The sequence below is a fragment of the Acartia tonsa genome, chromosome 5 (genome assembly GCF_053477335.1).
Source record: "Acartia tonsa isolate MP-2025a chromosome 5, ASM5347733v1, whole genome shotgun sequence".
Taxonomy (NCBI): Eukaryota; Metazoa; Arthropoda; class Copepoda; order Calanoida; family Acartiidae; genus Acartia; species Acartia tonsa.
Window position 1 is genome coordinate 24320511 of NC_137264.1, and position 20202 is coordinate 24340712.

The 20202-nt window shown below is 33.7% G+C and overlaps 1 protein-coding gene across 5 annotated transcripts in view; it reads right to left on the reverse strand.

Annotated features, from left to right (window-relative positions):
* Nucleotides 1–1973: 1973 nt before the first annotated feature.
* The window catches only part of Fic (FIC domain protein adenylyltransferase), a 28499-nt gene continuing 10270 nt past the window's right edge, over nt 1974–20202 (reverse strand). The window contains exons 4-21 of one of the 5 annotated variants that reach the window (XR_013879686.1): nt 13976–14034; nt 13077–13161; nt 12830–12900; nt 9026–9128; nt 8584–8631; nt 8318–8405; nt 7999–8086; nt 7663–7727; nt 7350–7385; nt 7033–7107; nt 6667–6746; nt 6148–6277; nt 5786–5883; nt 5403–5478; nt 4823–4887; nt 4428–4493; nt 3856–4007; nt 1974–2126 (exon numbers count right to left, since the gene is read on the reverse strand). Coding sequence is in view for 1 of the 5 variants with exons in the window: in XM_080160957.1 (XP_080017083.1) it covers nt 3941–4007; nt 4428–4493; nt 4823–4887; nt 5403–5478; nt 5786–5883; nt 6148–6277; nt 6667–6746; nt 7033–7107; nt 7350–7385; nt 7663–7727; nt 7999–8086; nt 8318–8405; nt 8584–8631; nt 9026–9128; nt 12830–12900; nt 13077–13161; nt 13976–14034 (1300 nt within the window). In the remaining 4 variants the exon portion in view is untranslated. Of the gene's footprint in view, nt 2150–3433; nt 4008–4427; nt 4494–4822; nt 4888–5402; nt 5479–5785; nt 5884–6147; nt 6278–6666; nt 6747–7032; nt 7108–7349; nt 7386–7662; nt 7728–7998; nt 8087–8317; nt 8406–8583; nt 8632–9025; nt 9129–12829; nt 12901–13076; nt 13162–13975; nt 14035–20202 lie in introns of those variants that run through there. The other 4 variants (XR_013879685.1, XR_013879684.1, XR_013879683.1 and 1 more) reach the window with 4 other exon arrangements.

Sequence of the window (20202 nt, forward strand, 5' to 3'; positions counted from 1 at the left end):
GAAAGATGTCTATGCGATAAATAACAAATCTGTAACCCGTTTCAATAACCTTGTCTAACAGATTTTAGATTTGCAGTTGATTTTTAAAATATTCCCGGTTCCAATAAAGATTTGCATTACAGATACTTATGACATACCGAGAGAGAGGGGACAATGGACTGTTTGTTACTTACACTGCACTGGTCCCCAAAGTTTTATAATAACGTTTTCTTATTTGTTTGTTTAGTAACTTATGTGACTTTTACTGAATTTTGGTTGGTTTATTAAGTTGAGTGTTAAAACGTTTCAGCCACCAATTCTAATCTACAGAAGGGGCAACTTTGTGTTTCATCATTGGGGATGTAAATCAATTTATCGGCCATTGTATTATCCCTTTAGATCCTTGTGACATACTAACCTATCTATCTATTCATAAAAGCGCAGCTACTAATGATGTTGATGATGACCTCTTTGGTGCTCGGTTACTATTCAGGAACAGGGTTATATTCAACGTCACCTTGAATATAATCTGCATTTTAATTGCAGTGTTACGCGCAGGGTTTCGGATCCGCATTGATTTTTTGCGGATCCGGATCCTCAAAATTTGGTCAGTGCGGATCCGGATCCTTGACAATAAAAATAAAATCACCAAACCTTTCAAAAAATATTTATTTTTTAATTCGAAGTCAAAAATACTTTTAATTTTCAAGTCTGACCCTAAACCTTAAAGATTGGCTCTCATGAAGAGAATGTCTGAGATTGTATATAAATTTAGGTAGATTTTTCCATTTTTTCCGTAGGTATTTTTTTGAGTCCAAGGATCCGGATCCTTGGACTCGAAAATATGCGGATCCGGATCCGAAACCCTGGTTACGCGCTAAATCGCCCAGGGTATTTAGGGAACACCCAATAGACAACAAACTCTTTGATTTCACACCTTTATCTAGAAGTCCTAACTGTGCATGGTAATATGTTACGCCTGTTTATTATTTAAGCTATTAATGCCGCGCATATGACATAGGAACCATTTCATTTACTATTAAAGATAGATGTCTCAAATTTCTTGTGAAGATTCCTAAGACAATAAACATGTACTCTATAAGTAACCTACTCCGTCTGCACTCACTTTACGCAGTGTGGTAGAGAGAACAGTTCTTTGGAAATTTGATTTTCTCAGCTGTTATTTAACATAGATGTCAGAATCGATATTATAAGTTTAAAACTATTTTGCTAAGCCAGAGCTTTACAAGATTAAGAAAACGTTGTTTCTATAGATATAATAAGGTTTCTATAGTCAATTAAAACAGTTTGATACCATAATTTACCTCCAAATTTTCTTAAGCAAGCTTAGTAAATTTGTAAGATGTAAAAAATGCCTATTGAACTCACTGATATGGGTAAAAATGCATTTTGCAAATTTGCATAGTTTTTTTCATGATTCATCTATCTTGGAAGTAAGTAGTCCACCTCCTATGTATGTACAATGATACTTATATGCTTATTCGAGTACTAGGATCTGAGTAAACAAGGATGACAACATCCATAAAGCGAAGATCTGAAACGGTATGACAAACGAACATTAACAATTGTGGAGTTTCAAAACTGAATTATCAGAATATAAATATTTAAGTCCAAACAAAATTGTAAGTAAATTTGTTGCAAAGTTGCTTTAATACAAGATACTGTTTAAGGACATACCTACATTATAGAGATGCTTCGTTTATTACATTGTACCTTGTTGTTATAGGAATCAGTTTTTAATGGCATACGGACTTTCTGCTAACGATAAAAAGGGTGCTACTCTTTCAAACTCTTACCTAACTATCGTAGGAATCAAACTGCAAAGTTTAAAATCAATGGGACAATTCTAAAGTATGTTTAAGTTTACGAATTGAGCTAACCGTTATGGTTATGGTTCTTCTATCTATAAACGTTAATTAAACATACTGTGGTCATAGAATAACTGCGTAACTTACAAAGTCACATAAAATAACTGAATTATAAAACATTTATTTCATCTATGTAATATATTATCTTATGATTACATAAAAACAAATTTATTTAAAATTTTTCTATTAAAATTTAAGTATCACAGGTTTCATCGGGTTTTGACAATTTTATTATTAATATTGATATTAAGCAATGAGCTATTTGTAGAATATCTCTATTTCTAAATTTTTTTTTTTAATTTCAAATATTATCTTTTTACCTGTTAACTAAAACTAGAGGCTGCGCCCCTAACATTAATGCTATTGGTCCAGATACGTTGACAATTGTCTATAACCCATACGATAAATAAATAATACATTAGTAACCAATCTTTTTTATTTACGTTTCCGCGGATATCTGTTTATTAAATTATATAGTTACATATTAGGACATTAGTGTTCGCTTTAAATAAAATGTTTATCCTATTATACAAAGTAGTAAGCTCTTTTTGTCTGTAGCAAAGGATCTTGCTGAACAGTGAACCGATATGGTTCTACGTTACAATGAAGCTTCTTATAAGTCCAGGAAAGTTTTAAAAAAAACTTTTTTGAGGGAGGGTATCTTCACCCTCCCAATAAAAGATGACTCCCGCCAATAATTATCCTGATATGAATTATTTTAAACTTAAATTGTAAAATAAGAGGGTTCGACTTTTCCCCCTTCCACCTTAAGTGCCCCTAGAGGGTGCAGGGGCGTAGCCGCTAGTATTAATATAATATAATTAGCGATCTGGTTTCTCTTAATACGAAATGTCCCTATCAGTTTTACTTAATAAGTTAAATAGAAAATAGTATAAATAATAAAAAAAATAGTAAATAGAAAATATAGAAGAATAAGACACTTTTAGAAATAAATGCAATTATGATCTTATAAGTTGTATAATGGCAAGGAAGTAAATATTGGCTTTTAAATCCAGAATATAATTGTGGGTTATTTATTATTCATTTTTTGACGTAATAATGGACAATTATTAAAAATAAATTAGACAGGTAGATACAGGAAGTACCTATCCTTTATGTTAATTTTTTATTTAATCTTTTTTGCTGTCCTATTACATACCTACATCTTTATATTTCAAAATATTTGTCTTTCGACGATTGACTAGTTTATTTATCTAAATTAGAATTGTACTTTCAACTGTTAAAGGGACAAAGCTCTGGAATTTTGTCCCCTTTTATGGAATAAGTTAATGGCAAATAAATAAATCTTCACTCAAATTCTTTAGGTAGAACTTAAGCTTTGGGTAGCTTCATGGAAAAATATGTCTTAACTTGTTCTTATGCATTTTTAAAATTTGGTCAAAAAAACATATGAAACTGGCCTCATGTTTGGAGGATTAAAGTAAAAAATCTGGATTAGTTATTTATCGCATCGTATTAAAGACAGCTTTCTGTGGTTATTAAAATGAAAAATGAAGGCCCAGGCGATCAAAACTAGTTTTAATTTTATGATTTTTATTTTTACATTCATTGAAATTGTCTGAAATACGAGGATATACATTATTTGTCAATATGACAGAGAAGTTCTAATCCAGCGGATATTAATCGGTTTCGAAGCCATACTTGAAATTTTTTTCGACCATGGATTTGAAGGTGTACAATCACTTCCGTATATTATCACACATTGAGTTTAAGATTAACAAAACAATTTGGGTTCTGATTATTTTATAGTGTGATATATTTATTAAGCGGAAGCGATACCACACCTAATTTGGAAGATTTACATTACAGCCATTTTAAACCATTTAGATATAAAGTATTTTTTGTATATAATTTAACTTAATAAACTCCAATAAGGATAAAATTAAACATCATTCTAAATGATTAAAAAAAGATAAACGAAAAAGAAGTTATTTTTGCCCTAAACAAGATTTAAAAGCTGTTTCACCGGATTTGTGATAAAATATCTTGACAACTTTTGTCCACCATGACTAGGGAAGATATATGCTGGAGAAATATTGTGTTTATTTTTGCTAGCTGGCGCCTGGAAGAATAATACTATCGTCGTGAAATTGATCTTCTCCCATTATGATCTTGTCACTAAAATTAAAAAATCATTAAGAATTAATAAAGTGTTAGGTAAAATCTGTGTTTCTCAATAGGTAATTGGTGCATGTAAAAAAACCTTGCAATCTATTGTTGTGTTTTCTCTTCTGTTCGAATCATTTAAGACAAAAAGCAACTTCTATGTTTTGCTGGGTCGGGTTCTTTGGCACCTTCCTTAAAAGTGTCTATCGAGCACTGAAACCCGCCTCTACTCTAAAAAAGGGAGGGGGGCATCTTTTTACATATACGTAACCCCTACGGTGCCCAACCCCTGACTTAACCTTATGTAACAAACAAACAAAAAAACTAGCCCCTCCTTTCAATCTCTTATCTTTAATTTATTTCAAATAAGGAGGCGAGGGAAAGCTCTTGTATATTAGAAATATAATCTAAAATGTTAAAAAAAATATTTACCTATTGGCACTATCACTGAAGTCTAAAAACGTGCCCCTTGGCGGTAGATTCTTGTTTCGGTTTCTTCTAATAAAAAAAAAAAATAGTTAGTACAATTACTAGTAAACAAGGAAATTATTAAATCAAAAAGCATATTTTTAATAATAATAATTATTAAGCCTTTGAATGAATCTGCAGCCAGTAAAAGCTCTAAAACGGCAAAATCTAGGACTCTTTGAAGGGGGATATAAATATCAACAGCCCTCCCCCACCACCAAAAAAATACTTTTTCATAGATACTCTTTCTTTAAGAAACTCAATAAAAAATTTAGAAGCATTTTATTACAGCAACCTAGTAATTAATATTTTTCCTATAGAATGATAGAATGCTTTTTAATCTATTTAAAAAGAATTACCTTAACCTTCCCATTTGTTCAGCTTCATGTTCTATTAAGTTAGGTGGTAGATCAGATTCTATTTCCTAAAATATAGTTGCTGTAATTATCTAGTTTCAGGTTATAGGGATCAGATACGATTATTTTAATTAGGCAGTAATCAAGATAGTAATAAAGGTAGCTAGTCTTATCAATAGAAAATAGTATTAATATAGATAGATAGAGAATAAAGTAGCTCGTCTGGTCAGAGGTCTGGCAGACATTAAGATAGAGAATAATGTAGATAGTCAGAAGTATCATTTTCACTAGCAGCTCATAGGTAGACATAAAATAACGCTTCTAGAATAATATGAATTGTCATATTCACTAACAGCCTATAGCTTAAATATAGAAAATATTTAGCTAACTAGACAGAAAAATTATGCAAATAGACTGATATGAAGTACCATATTTACTAGCAGTGCAGACAGGGTATGGTTTTAATCTATTTTTCTGCCTTCTCGTAATATTAAAGAAAATTTTGGAGCGTCAGCTGATTATGAGCATAGGCATCAAGATATAAAATAAGGTAGCTAGCTAGATAGAAAATAATGCTACTAACTTGATCTGAGGTATCATATTCACTTGCGGCCCACAGGTACGCATCCAATGTCTTTTCTGTACAGTCTGCTATAAACCTAAATAAAATAATGTAAGTAATAATATACAAAATCAGTTTAAACATTGTTTGTGCTTCTTGTTTAGTCATATGTATTAGGTTTTAAATTTTATGGTGTTAAAGCAATCAGATTTGTCGTATAAAATTACCAAGGTGTTTTACATTAAAGTATTATTTCATTACAAATAAAAATAATATGTGCATTAAGAAACTTAAGCTTTAGGGAGGTCTTACGGTCATACAGAATATTACTGCTATTGTATATAGTAACCTCGCTGATATATATATTACAAAACAAACGGTAACTCAAATCTGTATTATTTTACCTGACAAAAGGTCTAATATCTCCCTGGTTGGCTGTGGACAGATATTTGTAGTACAGTTCTCTGTCCGCTCGTCGAATAATTACAGGCGGATACCCAGCCTGAAAAATATCTTTCATTGACATTTCTCTGTATGTGATATGTATTGATTTTTTACAAAGAGAAAAAAATAATACAGAAAATGTAACAAAATATTTCGAAAAATTCGATGAAAACCCGTTAAAAGCTCGAAGACAGACGTATTTTTTTGAAGATCACTGTTTTAGAGGTCATTGGGACCATACAAATAATGAAAATGCATTAAATATTTTCTTTATAAATTATAAAAAGGCTATATACCTCTGAATCCATATACTTTTTATTACCTGCATTAAAACTAAATTCATAAGTAATCTGCTAGTTCGTCCATTGCCGTCCACAAAGGGGTGTATATAAACCAGTTTGTAGTGCGCCAGTGCTGCCAGACGTACAGGGTGCAGTGTTAAGGCTTCCAGGCTAAACGAAATTATACTCATTTGGTGAGTAAATTCATAACTACATACTTAAATTTTTTATAGCGAGGCTACTTTATGCACAAAGTAACCGCTGCGCCCCTAGAATTTAGGGGCTCTGTATTAGAAGGGGTAGGAAAGGGCAGAAAAATAGCCAAAAAACAATCTCAAGACTTATCTGAAAATAAAATAGCATAAAACCATCCCAGGACCAATGTGAGGCTAACCTTAAATGGAGAACTCCATCAGTTAATTAGTTATCAAAATCTTAGGCTACAGAAAAAAACTTATTACATTATATGATAGGATACGCTTTAGAAAATTACTGTAACTTTCTTGTTTATTGATGGATTGATGTGCTACTACTGTCAACTGATGGAATGATCATGTTACCTGTTTAACCAGTCAATAAATCTCAAAACAAGGACGTTAATTGAGTTGGGCGGCGGAGGTACATGGTCACCAACATACACCTGGAAAACGTTCTCATTTTAGAATTGCATTGATTTAGCAGTCTTAAGGATAAAAAAGCAGAAGTGTATTTGTTTGAACTAAATTGAATTTCTTTTCACGGTCTTTTTATTTCTTCCCAAAATAAATACCTAAACATATCTATTAATTTCTCTTTTATTCCTCCCTAATCATCCCTTTAATACAGACAAGTTGATCTTATTAAGTATAAATATAATGATACGTGTTACAAACGAACATGTTGCACTGTGTCTTGGAAAAAAATTAAGTCTTAATAATAAATTGTACCTGTGTTGTTCTAAATATTCCAGCCTCCAGGGGGTCAACATGTCCAATCACTCTTTTGTGGATTTCCAGGATATCCTTAAACAATAAGCCATTCCAGTAAGTTATATCTTCATGTAATATATATAGACAAGCGGCTTTTCCCTTAGAGGCCTCTAGGGGCACTTGAAGTGATGGGGGCTTGAATTCAACCTCACCCAATTTTTTTTATTAATTTAAAAAAAAAAATTTTAGGGGAGATTTTTTTATTCAATAATTTCAATTTGACTTCTCTTTTAAAAGGCATAAAACAATAATTCTAATTTTAAAAATGACTTTACCTGTAGAGTAATATCTCCCAATTTATCCACAAGAGTCTAAAAATAAAATAAAAATATTGTGTATTGTTTTATTTACTTATGATGTAATAGTACAATTTTAAAGTGTTTTAGACTAAAATAAACTAAGGGGTGGGGTAAGTTGTGCCACTTTCACGTAATCTGTTATTATAAGGCTAGATTATTTGGGATAAAGTACACTTCTATCCCAAATAACCCATAGTCTAACATTTGTACCTAGTCTAATAATCACGGATTACGCGAAAGTGTCATAACCCCCCGCCCCCCCTCTTGATAAATTACTCCAATTACTTGCCTGGTTTATAAATTTTAGTGCAGCATCCATTCCCAAAACTTCATTGTGTTCCATAATACTTTTTCCTGGATAGAAAACATATGTATTGGCAGATTAGAGTTTAAAAGTTTCTAACATTAAAATATTGCAATATTACATTTCTGTCGGCTACTCCCCTAGAGGCCTCTAGGGACTCCTGAGGTAATTTTTTTTTTATAAATAGGGATTTCCATAGTTTGGTCAGGTTAACACTTCCAACTGATTTTTAAATTGTAAAATATTTTTTCCCTGAGGCTTACAGGCGGCTGACGTGCTGCTGCCGAGTCCTTAAAAATATCATGAAATAAAAATACAAACCTGCAACTGCTAGTTTTGTTTCTAGAATAGATCTAGTTTGAGCCAGAGACATTGTGTTTCCCTCGATACCAACTGTATGGAACACATACTAAAGAGAGATTAATTTAGTTTTATCCATTAAGAAATAGAATATTTTTATTTAAAAACTTGCGAGATATTTTTGTCCTAACATTTTAATCATATTTAATTTTATTCTTTGATTAGGAATATCTTAATACCTGAATTACAATATTTTTTGTTTTGTGTGTCAAAAAAATTAGATATTATATAAATATCCCTCATGCTTAATGTTTTAAAAGTTAAAAATAAAAATATTGACCTGAAAATAAGCTTCTTTTTTTGCCCTTCTAAGGGCAGCACTATTGTCGGATATGTTAAGGAATAACATTTTCTTCTTCTCAATATTTCTAAAATAATTTGTACATAATGTAGTTGTTAAGAATTGGGTCTACTTGTAGCAGTCTTTCAGCAGTTAAAGCGTTGTATTGCTTGCATGGTTTCTTTAGTCCCATTCTTTTATTAGCAAAAAAAACTCCATGACTTCCTATCTATAATGTAGTATTATTTAATAATGATAAAACTGACCTTAACACTCTGGCATCAATTTCTTCTACTTTTACAGCAGTTCTTTTTCTGAATAAAAAACGTGTAGTTTAAATTTCAGATTTAATTTTTTTATTTAGGGGGAGGGGTATTTTTTTCTATGGGTGCTTTCTCTTGGGAGGGTGGTAGTTCTTACCAAAATTAGTTATAAACCTTTCCTGGACCTATGAGAATCTTTACTGTAAAGAAGAGCCATAATGGCCCAGCTATCAGCGATAACCTTTGGAACAAACATACAGAAAGACAAACATCCTGTTAGTTTGACATAGGGATATTATATGTTAGAAATCTTATATTGTAAATTGTAGAGAGAACAATAATGATCATGCCCTTGCTAGACAATAAGTTACATTGTGTGTGTGTCCACGGTGAGTCACGCTAGTTTTATTGTCCTTTTCATTAGTTTGGTATAAGGCTACTATACCTGTTAGCTACAGCTCTATCAAGATTATCTTCATCCTCCTCTGAATAAGCTATGGCCAGGGCAAACATATGGTCAGCCTCAACAAGATCATCATTCAACTCCTCTGAAAAAAATGGGGGAGAATTTCAAAAAGAATTCTACTTCTCATAGATTTTTCTTGATCATAAAAAACATCTTCTTATTATTTTGCATGTATCTAGTATGTTACCTACTATTCTTAACTCACAAAAATCAAGTAAATATTTCTAAATCAATGGAAACGGGGTATCAAAAATATTGGATAAGTATAACTAGGTGTGTGTGTGTGTAGCCTCGGCACTGTTCATCATTCTGTTAATAATTTCGTCATCAAGTTCCATCCAGTTTTAGAAATGCTGTAACAGCAGAAGGTTTTTTCCATAAGTCGATAGGTTTAAGATTTGTTGGTTTTGCCGGGCAGTTGAAAAGATGTGTGACATCATGTGGGGAGATATTACAGTTGGGACAGTGATCATAAGCGGATTCTTGAATTCTATACAGATAGCTATTTAATTTTCTTGAAAATCCACTCCTTAGTTGGGCGAGACTTGTTCTTGCTTTCCTTTTCAGGTTCAGTTCACTTTTGTGAACTTCTGGAGGTCGGGTTCCAAGGACTCGATAATTTGAATATTTGGAAATGCATGTTTTGACTACTTTTGTGTGTAGACGTTTCAGACCTTTTTTATAAGATGGTTTGTTGGTGATAGGAAGGCATTGGCGGACATTTGACTTGAGATCAATAGCAGTAGACTTCATTTTACGTTGTGGTGGTGGTCTATCAAGGTGTTTCTGTCCAGGGTGGCCGGGTAGGTGCATGGCAAGTACATACTGTTCAGTAAGTAGCATAGCATGATCTTTTATGGGTAGAACTTTAGTTTCTTGGTGTAAATGATCAATACTAGACATGACCAGGCAACCTGTTGCTATCCGTAGGGCTTTGTTTTGTGCAATTTGTAGGTCCTTCCAATTGCTGTCGCTAATGATTGGGCTCCAGACAGGGGTGCCATATTCTAGAACACTTCGTCCGAGAGATTTATAGGTAAGAATAAGATTTTCTTTTTCTTGGCCCCAATCAGATCCAGCAATGGCTTTCATCATATTAATCTTTGGTTTATATTTATCTAAACTTGCCTGAATATGATGAGAAAAATTAAGGTGAGGATCAAAAGTAACTCCAAGGAGTTTTGGGTGTTTTTCAAGAGGAACTAACTTATCTTTAAGGAAGATTTGTGGATGGTAGTTGGCTTGTTTCCTATCAGAGGTAAACAGAGTGACAGTTGATTTCTCTGGGGAGACAGATAATTCTCGTTCATCTAGATATTCAAGAAGAGACTTCATATAATCATTCAGTTTTAGAGATAGTTCATTCAGATCAGTTCCAGATGTATAAACAGAAATATCATCTGCATATTGGATGATCTTGATACCTGCAGGTGGTGATGGAAGTTTAGACAGGTAAAAACTGAATAAAAGGGGTGAGGTTACAGCTCCCTGTGGTACTCCTGTTCTGATGTTAGTTGAGGCCGATTTCTTGGTCCTGAATTGTACTCTTGATTGTCTACCTTTTAAATAACAGTTAAGCCAACGTTTTACACCTTCAGGAAGGGAAGATGCATTCAGATCTTTAATAAGTTTATCCAGCGATACCATATCAAATGCCTTTGATAAGTCAAGCTGGACTAATATTGTACGATCAGGTGGAAGATTTTTGTTGAAACCTTGAGCAACAGCCTCGGTAAAATCATACAATGCAGTAACTGTAGAGTGATCAGATCTGAATCCATGTTGAAAATCTGGAAGTTCAAGATTGTTTGTAAGGGTAGGTAATAGCAGGCGTTCCAAAATTTTAATTGCAGGGCAGAGAAGGCTGACAGGTCTGTAGGATTTGGAATCATCAGGATCTTTTCCAGGTTTAGGGAGCGGGATTATAATGGAGGATTTCCAAATTGCAGGAATCTTGCAGGTTGATGAAGAGAGATTGAAAATTTTTGTAAGATAGGAAATTCCATTTGGTCCTAAATGTTTCAGGTGTAAGTTAGATATTTTATCAGGTCCCAGGGCTTTGGAAGATTTACTCTGTTTAATAGCTTCTTTGGTTTGTTCAGCTGTATGAGTTGGATGGTCATTTAAGTTATTTTTTCTGATATCTTTGGTGATCTTTCTACTCTCTTTAGAGCTTTTATGGTGAACAACTGAAGAATATTGCTTATTAAAGAATTTAGCTATTTTTGATGGATTGGAGATATATTTTCCTTTAAATTTTATTGGTTGATTTCCTGATTCTTGATTTTTGCCATTTATTCTTTTAAGTAATTTAAAGAGTTTGGTAGAACAGGAACGATCAACTTTTTCAACTTCTTGCTTCCATTTTTCTTTTCTGTGGTTTATTACCAAATCACTGATTTCTTGGTTTAAAATCTTGATGTTATCAGACATAGGATCATTATTTCTTAACTCGTCTCTTTCTTTTATAAGAGCTGCGGCTTCCCTAGGTACTTCAGGATAAACTGTTTTAATTCTGCCTTGAGGTATGCATAGATTAGATACTTTATTAATAATTTTTCTAAATTTCTTTTCCCCTTGATATACATCTTCCGGATCCTCTAATTTACTAAATTCTTCTTCGGTTAATGATGAAAAAGTTGCCCAATCTGCTTTATTAAAATTAACAAATGTTCTTCTATTACTGTACTGTTCTTGGAAATCTGCTTGAATTTTTAAAACTATAGGTAAATGATCAGAGTTTAGTGCGGTTATTACATCCCATTCTATCACAGGTAGGAGAGAGAGACTAGCTAGACTAATGTCAGGTGAGGTAGGTTGACCAGATGTAGGTAATCTTGTAGGTTTATCACAGTTAAGAGTTCCAAAATTTGAGTTGGATATATCTTCAGAAAGTTTTTCTCCTCTGGTGTCTTTGATGGTTGAGTGCCAGAGTGAGTCATGAGCATTAAAATCCCCTAAAATGATGGCATCGCCCAGAGATAGGATTCTGGAGAAATCTGGATTATACCCAGGAGTACAGCTTGTGACTGGGGGTACATATACATTTATGATGGTAATGTCAGCTATTTTAATTCCTGCGGTTTCTATATGGAGGTCAGGTGGTGAGTCAGGTAACTTTTGGTATTGAATACTGTTGTGAACAATGAAGGCAAGTCCACCTCCAGCATCCTTTGTTCGGTCCTTTCTTATCAAAACATAATCACCAAGATTGGGGAGGGTTGAAGATTCATTAAGTTTTGTTTCTTGAATTGCTGCTATTTTAATTTGATTTGCTTTCATAAATGAAATAATTTCTATAATTTTACTTCTAAGCCCATTACAGTTGAATTGAAGTAGTTTGAAACTGTCCTTGACAATATATGGAGTTTTACTTTTCTTGACGCATTTGGAGCATTGCCAGTTAGATGACCATTCTTTAACACTTTTTAGTTCACTACAATTATTTGTTTTTCTGACGTGGCACCATCTGTGACACTTGGAGCAAATTACTGATGGAGAGGCCCAGGTAACGTTTTGAGGACATACTGCACAAGGAAATATTTGGGGTCCAGGATTAGGTTCAATTCCAGCCATAATTAGTAAAAGTCTAATTAATGTTGGAGAGGGGTGTGAGGCAAAAAAGAAAGTTCAGAAGTAGGATGGCTTGATGACGTCCTTGATGTTGATGACGTTGAGTGCTGAGGAGAGAACGAAGAACTTTGCAGCCGGGATGTTGGTTGACTGATAGGTGCACCGCGGATAGGCTTCTTCTTGGCACCTATAAGTATAACTATACATTACCTAAGAATTCTCCAAAGTTGTTTAAAACTTCAGGACTTCTAGGAGCCAAAGCCAAGGCATGTTCGTACAGCCTAAAATATTATTCAATTCATATAAAATTATAGGTGGAAAGTAAAACAATACTCCTTTTTACAAAAGCGTAAAAATCTTTAAATAAATTCTCGTTTGAAATGAATGTTATAAGTAAAAAGAATGGTATTAGTCAAGTATAGTACAGTGGTATTAGATAAAACAAAAATGTAATTACCTCAAAGCTTTCCTATGCTTGTTAAGGTTGACCATCTCCTTGGCCGCGTTCAACGCGTTCAGGGCCTCAGACAGATCTGATATTTCTTAACAAAACAAGATTTCTCAAAACAGTTATTATAATATATCAAGGATAACAGTATCTACCACATAAAGTTAAGAACATAACAATGTCGTTTTGTAGGGGGGTATAAATCGCTGTGCACGCAACTGTATCAAAAGACGGTAAAAGTTACAAATATGGCGCCTGTTGTAGAGTGGCTAAATTACCGGAAATTCAAGAAGTATATCTGATGTGCCGGCAGCTAAGAAAATCTTAATTCACGATAGCCAAACAAAGAGGAAAATAGAAGGACAAATGAGTTTTTGAGTGGGCGCTGTGAACATTATATATGTTAATCTGTACTATTTATAATGACCCCAGAACCAGCCCTATAATGCCAAGCCACATGTCTTTAAGTTTTATAGTTTATCCATTACTAGCGGCTATGCCCCTAGAGGCCTCTAGGGGAACATGAGGAGGAGAGAGTCGAATTTAATTTTTAATTTTAGTAAAATTTTAGTTTCATTTTTTGGGGGGGTTTAGGGGGGTGTCCAACCCCCCAAGAAAATAGTTATAAACCTACCCGGGACCTATGAGAAGCTACCCTGTTAAGGAGAACCCGATCGGTTCAGCGGTTAGCGAGATCCTTCGGTACAAACATACAAACACACAAACATCCTGTTACTTTATTTTAAGGATTAAATAAATATCTGTTTCTCGTATGATTTTTGAATTTATGTTTTGTTTTTCATAATAGAAAGTGTGTGGACAATGGTTCGAATCTTAGATTATTGCAGATTACACAGATGGACAGGTTTCATACCTAGGTGCGTAAAAATACTAATTGTTTGGATTACCTTTGGTATCTAGAGATTTCTTCTTTTTACCACTGCTTACCATTCTTAACTGGGTATTACTGAAAACAAAATAGCAATAGGGGGGGGGGGGAGAGGGGGGGCGGATTTGCCACTTTTTTAAACGAAAAGTAAACGCGCATGATCTCAGCCCATAAAGAGTTACAGCTATAAGATTCGGCACAGCAATTGCTTTTGTGGAGAACAACATGGAACTGCGAAGAAACGGCGGTGGAACCGCCGAAAACCGCCGTTTCCCTCAGAAATTTTTTTGCCTTTTCTCGCCATAATAGACAATTTTCAATCATCTGAGAAAATTTTTTTAAATCAAAATTTTCCTTATATTTTCACTTGACACTTTTTTTCAATATTGACATGTTTGAAATATTACGTCACGTGAAAGTATAAGGGAAATTTTTATGAAAAAAAAAGTTTATCTCAGATGATTGAGAACTGTCTAATTTGGCGAAAAAAGGCAAAAAAAAAATTCGGAGGGAAACGTCGGTTTTCGGCGGGAGCGGCGGTTCCGCCGCCGTTTCTTCACAGTTCCATACTGTTCTTCACAAAAGCAACTGCTGTGCTGAATTTTAGAGCTGTAACTCTTTTATGGGCTGAGATCATGCGCGTTTTACTTTTGGTTTCAAAAAGTGGCACATCCACCTCCCCCCTTTAAAGCAAGGGGGGGGGGGGGAAGTTTTGACACATTTGCGTAAACCTGGCACCCTGGCTTTATCTTTGGACTGAGAGGGTAGGTTATTAGGGATAAAATCATTCTTATATGATGAATTTCACGAAGTTTTAAGATTTTTTGGATAGACCTCCAGGTTCCGGAGCTCCAGGCCTCCAGGTGGTCTCTGGACAGGTAAAAAAATAAAAAATTTCTTATTTGGACAGTTAGAGGTAAGTTTATAAAACAACATAACCTTCTTTTAATATATTATTTACATATTTGAAGAAAAAATTACAATCGGCCTCCAGGTTCAGGTGCTGGAGGCCTCCAGGTGGCCTCTGGACAGGTAAAAATCAAAATTTCTTATTTGGACAGTTAGAGGTAAGTTTATAAAACAACATAACCTTCTTTTAATATATTATTTACATATTTGAAGAAAAAATTACAATCGGCCTCCAGGTTCAGGTGCTGGAGGCCTCCAGGTGGCCTCTGGACAGGTAAAAAATCAAAATTTCTAATTTAAACAGTTAGAGGTAAGTTTATAAAACAACATAACCTTCTTTTAATATATTATTTACATATTTGAAGAAAAAATTACAATCGGCCTCCAGGTTCAGGTGCTGATGGCCTCCAGGTGGCCTCTGGACAGGTAAAAAATCAAAATTTCTTCTTTATACAGTTAGAGGTAAGTTTATAAAACAACATAACCTTCTTTTAATATATCATTTAAATATTTGAAGAAAAAATTACAATTGGCCTCCAGGTTCAGGTGCTGGAGGCCTCCAGGTGGCCTCTGGACAGGTAAAAAATCTAAATTTACTTTTTTGAACAGTTAGAAGTAAGTTTATAAAACAACATAACCTTCTTTTAATATATCATTTAAATATTTGAAGAAAAAATTACAATTGGCCTCCAGGTTCAGGTGCTGGAGGCCTCCAGGTGGCCTCTGGACAGGTAAAAAATCAAAATTTCTTATTTGGACAGTTAGAGGTAAGTTTATAAAACAACATAACCTTCTTTTAATATATTATTTACATATTTTAAGAAAAAATTACAATCGGCCTCCAGGTTCAGGTGCTGGAGGCCTCCAGGTGGCCTCTAGACAGGTAAAAAATCAAAATTTCTTCTTTATACAGTTAGAGGTAAGTTTATAAAACAACATAACCTTCTTTTAATATATCATTCAAATATTTGAAGAAAAAAAATACAATTGGCCTCCAGGTTCAGGTGCTTGAGGCCTCCAGGTGGCCTCTGGACAGGTAAAAAATCTAAATTTACTTATTTGAACAGTTAGAGGTAAGTTTATAAAACAACATAACCTTCTTTTAATATATCATTTAAATATTTGAAGAAAAAATTACAATTGGCCTCCAGGTTCAGGTGCTGGAGGCCTCCAGGTGGCCTCTGGACAGGTAAAAAATCAAAATTTCTTATTTGGACAGTTAGAGGTAAGTTTATGAAACAACATAACCTTCTTTTAATATATTATTTACATATTTGAAGAAAAAATTACAATCGGCCTCCAGGTTCAGGTGCTGGAGGCCTCCAGGTGGCCTCTGGACAGGTAAAAAATCAAAATTTCTTCTTTATACAGTTAGAGGTAAGTTTATAAAACAACATAACCTTCTTTTAATATATCATTCAAATATTTGAAGAAAAAATTACAATTGGCCTCCAGGTTCAGGTGCTGGAGGCCTCCAGGTGGCCTCTAGACAGGTAAAAAATCTAAATTTACTTATTTGAACAGTTAGAGGTAAGTTTATAAAACAACATAACCTTCTTTTAATATATTATTTAAATATTTCAAGAAAAAATTACAATTGGCCTCCAGGTTCAGGTGCTGGAGGCCTCCAGGTGGCCTCTGGACAGGTAAAAAATCAAAATTTCTTATTTGAACAGTTAGAGGTAAGTTTATAAAACAACATAACCTTCTTTTGATATATTATTTAAATATTTCAAGAAAAAATTACAATTGGCCTCCAGGTTCAGTTGCTGGAGGCCTCCAGGTGGCCTCTGGACAGGTAAAAAATTAAAATTTCTTATTTGAACAGTTAGAGGTCAACTTATAAAACAACATAACCTTCTTTTAATATATTATTTATTATATTATTATTGATTCCCAACGATCCCTAGTATAAAATATGGAAGGTAATTTGAATTTTTGATATCAATGAGGTAGGTAAGTAATATAATAAAAAAATATGTTTATTTTCAATTATTGAGGTAAATATTTTTAAGGTCATGCCTGAAATACATAAATAACATTTGAAAATATGCTTACTTTGTTTTACAAGTTTACCTCTAACTGTTCAAACAAGAAATTTTGATTTTTTACCTGTCCAGAGGCCACCTGGAGGCCTGCACCACCTGAACCTGGAGGCCAATAGTAATTTTGTCTTCAAATATTTAAGTAACATATTAAAAGAAGGTTATTTTGTTTTATAAACTTACTTCTAACTGTTCAAATAAGAAATTTTGATTTTTTACCTGTCCAGAGGCCACCTGGAGGCCTGCACCACCTGAACCTGGAGGCTGATCTTAATTTTTTCTTCAAATATGTAAGTAATATATTAAAAGAAGGTTATGTTGTTTTATAAACTTACCTCTAACTGTTTTAATAAGAAATTTAGATTTTTTACCTGTCCAGAGGCCATCTGGAGGCCTGCAGCACCTGAACCTGGAAGCCGATTGTAATTTTTTCTTCAAATATATAAATATTATATTAAAAGAAGCTTATGTTGTTTTATAAACTTACCTCTAACTGTTCAAATTAGAAATTTTTATTTTTTACCTGTCCAGAGGCCATCTGGAGGCCTGCAGCACCTGAACCTGGAAGCCGATTGTAATTTTTTCTTCAAATATATAAATATTATATTAAAAGAAGCTTATGTTGTTTAATAAACTTACCTCTAACTGTCCAAATAAGAAATTTTGAATTTTTACTTGTTCAGAGGCCACCTGGAGGCCTCCAGCACCTGAACCTGCAGGCCGATCCTAATTTTTTCTTCAAATATGTAAGTAATATATTAAAAGAAGGTTATGTTGTTTTATAAACTTACCTCTAACTGTTTTAATAAGAAATTTTTATTTTTTACCTGTCCAGAGGCCATCTGGAGGCCTGCAGAACCTGAACCTGGAAGCCGATTGTAATTTTTTCTTCAAATATATAAATATTATATTAAAAGAAGCTTATGTTGTTTAATAAACTTACCTCTAACTGTCCAAATAAGAAATTTTGAATTTTAACTTGTTCAGAGGCCACCTGGAGGCCTCCAGCACCTGAACCTGCAAGCCGATCCTAATTTTTTCTTCAAATATGTAAGTAATATATTAAAAGAAGGTTATGTTGTTTTATAAACTTACCTCTAACTGTTTTAATAAGAAATTTAGATTTTTTACCTGTCCAGAGGCCATCTGGAGGCCTCCAGCACCTGAACCTGGAAGTCGATTGTAATTTTTTCTTCAAATATTTAAATAATATATTAAAAGAAGCTTATGTTGTTTAATAAACTTACCTCTAACTGTTTAAATTAGAAATTTTGATTTTTTACCTGTCCAGAGGCCACCTGGAGGCCTCCAGCACCTGAACCTGAAGGCTGATCCTAATTTTTTCTTCAAATATGTAAATAATATATTAAAAGAAGGTTATGTTGTTTTATAAACTTACCTCTAACTGTTTTAATAAGAAATTTAGATTTTTTACCTGTCCAGAAGCCATCTGGAGGCCTGCAGCACCTGAACCTGGAGGCCGATTGTAATTTTTTCTTCAAATATTTAAATAATATATTAAAAGAAGGTAATGTTGTTTTATAAACTTACCTCTAACTGTTCAAATTAGAAATTTTGATTTTTTACCTGTCCAGAGGCCACCTGGAGGCCTGCAGCACCTGAACCTGGAGGCCGATCCTAATTTTTTCTTAAAATATGTAAATAATATAGTAAAAGAAGCTTATGTTGTTTTATAAACTTACCTCTAACAGTATAAATAAGAAATTTTGATTTTTTACCTGTCCAGAGGCCACCTGGAGGCCTCCAGCACCTGAACCTGGAGGCCGATTGTAATTTTTTCTTCAAATATGTAAATAATATATTAAAAGAAGGTTATGTTGTTTTATAAACTTACCTCTAACTGTCCAAATAAGAAATTTTGATTTTTTACCTGTCCAGAGGCCACCTGGAGGCCTCCAGCACCTGAACCTGGAGGCCGATTGTAATTTTTTCTTCAAATATGTAAATAATATATTAAAAGAAGGTTATGTTGTTTTATAAACTTACCTCTAACTGTCCAAATAAGAATTTTTTTATTTTTTTACCTGTCCAGAGACCACCTGGAGGCCTGGAGCTCCGGAACCTGGAGGCATACCTGCATTACTTTTCAAAATCTTCAGTGGCACCAAAATAATAAGATCTTCATGAAGACCTTGATCTTCATTTTTTTCCGCGTATATAAGGGTAATTTTTTTCGCGTATAAAAAAAAGGTCATAGGTAGATGTTGTATTCAAATGCTCTTATTAAGTCAAGCTGTTCTTAATCATGGACCATTTCATTATTATACAATGGGTTATCATTAAGAAAAATAACTTAATAAGATTATTTGATTACAACTCAACACTCAACTTAGATAACCCTGTTTATGATTGTATAATGGGGGTGTAGTTCCACTACCCCTAGGAAGCTCTGTCTATTGCAAGTAGTGTCTTTTACATGCTGTGTCTTTTCTCTTACAAGCTCTGTCTTTTGTGGCCTTACAAAAGACACAACTTGCAAGAGAAAAGACAGAGCTTGTAAGAAAAGACAGGACTGCAAATGAACCTGTTTTTACAAGTTCTGTCTTTTCTCTTACAAGCTGTGTCTTTTCTATGCAAGTTTTGTCTTTTAAAAGGCCAAAATTCACAAAAGACAGACCTTGTAATAGAAAAGACAAAACTTGCAAGAGCTTGTAATACAACCTCTGTCTTTTGTGATTGCAAGTTGTCTTTTCTCTTACAAGCTCAGTCTTATGCGGATTTTGGCCTCTCAAAAGACAAAACTTGCAAAAGAAAGACACAGCTTGTAATACAACCTCTGTCTTTTGTGATTGCAAGTTGTCTTTTCTCTTACAAGCTCAGTCTTATGCGGATTTTGGCCTCTCAAAAGACAAAACTTGCAAAAGAAAGACACAGCTTGTAATACAACCTCTGTCTTTTGTGATTGCAAGTTGTCTTTTCTCTTACAAGCTCAGTCTTATGCGGATTTTGGCCTCTCAAAAGACAAAACTTGCAAAAGAAAGACACAGCTTGTAATACAACCTCTGTCTTTTGTGATTGCAAGTTGTCTTTTCTCTTACAAGCTCAGTCTTATGCGGATTTTGGCCTCTCAAAAGACAAAACTTGCAAAAGAAAGACACAGCTTGTAATACAACCTCTGTCTTTTGTGATTGCAAGTTGTCTTTTCTCTTACAAGCTCAGTCTTATGCGGATTTTGGCCTCTCAAAAGACAAAACTTGCAAAAGAAAGACACAGCTTGTAATACAACCTCTGTCTTTTGTGATTGCAAGTTGTCTTTTCTCTTACAAGCTCA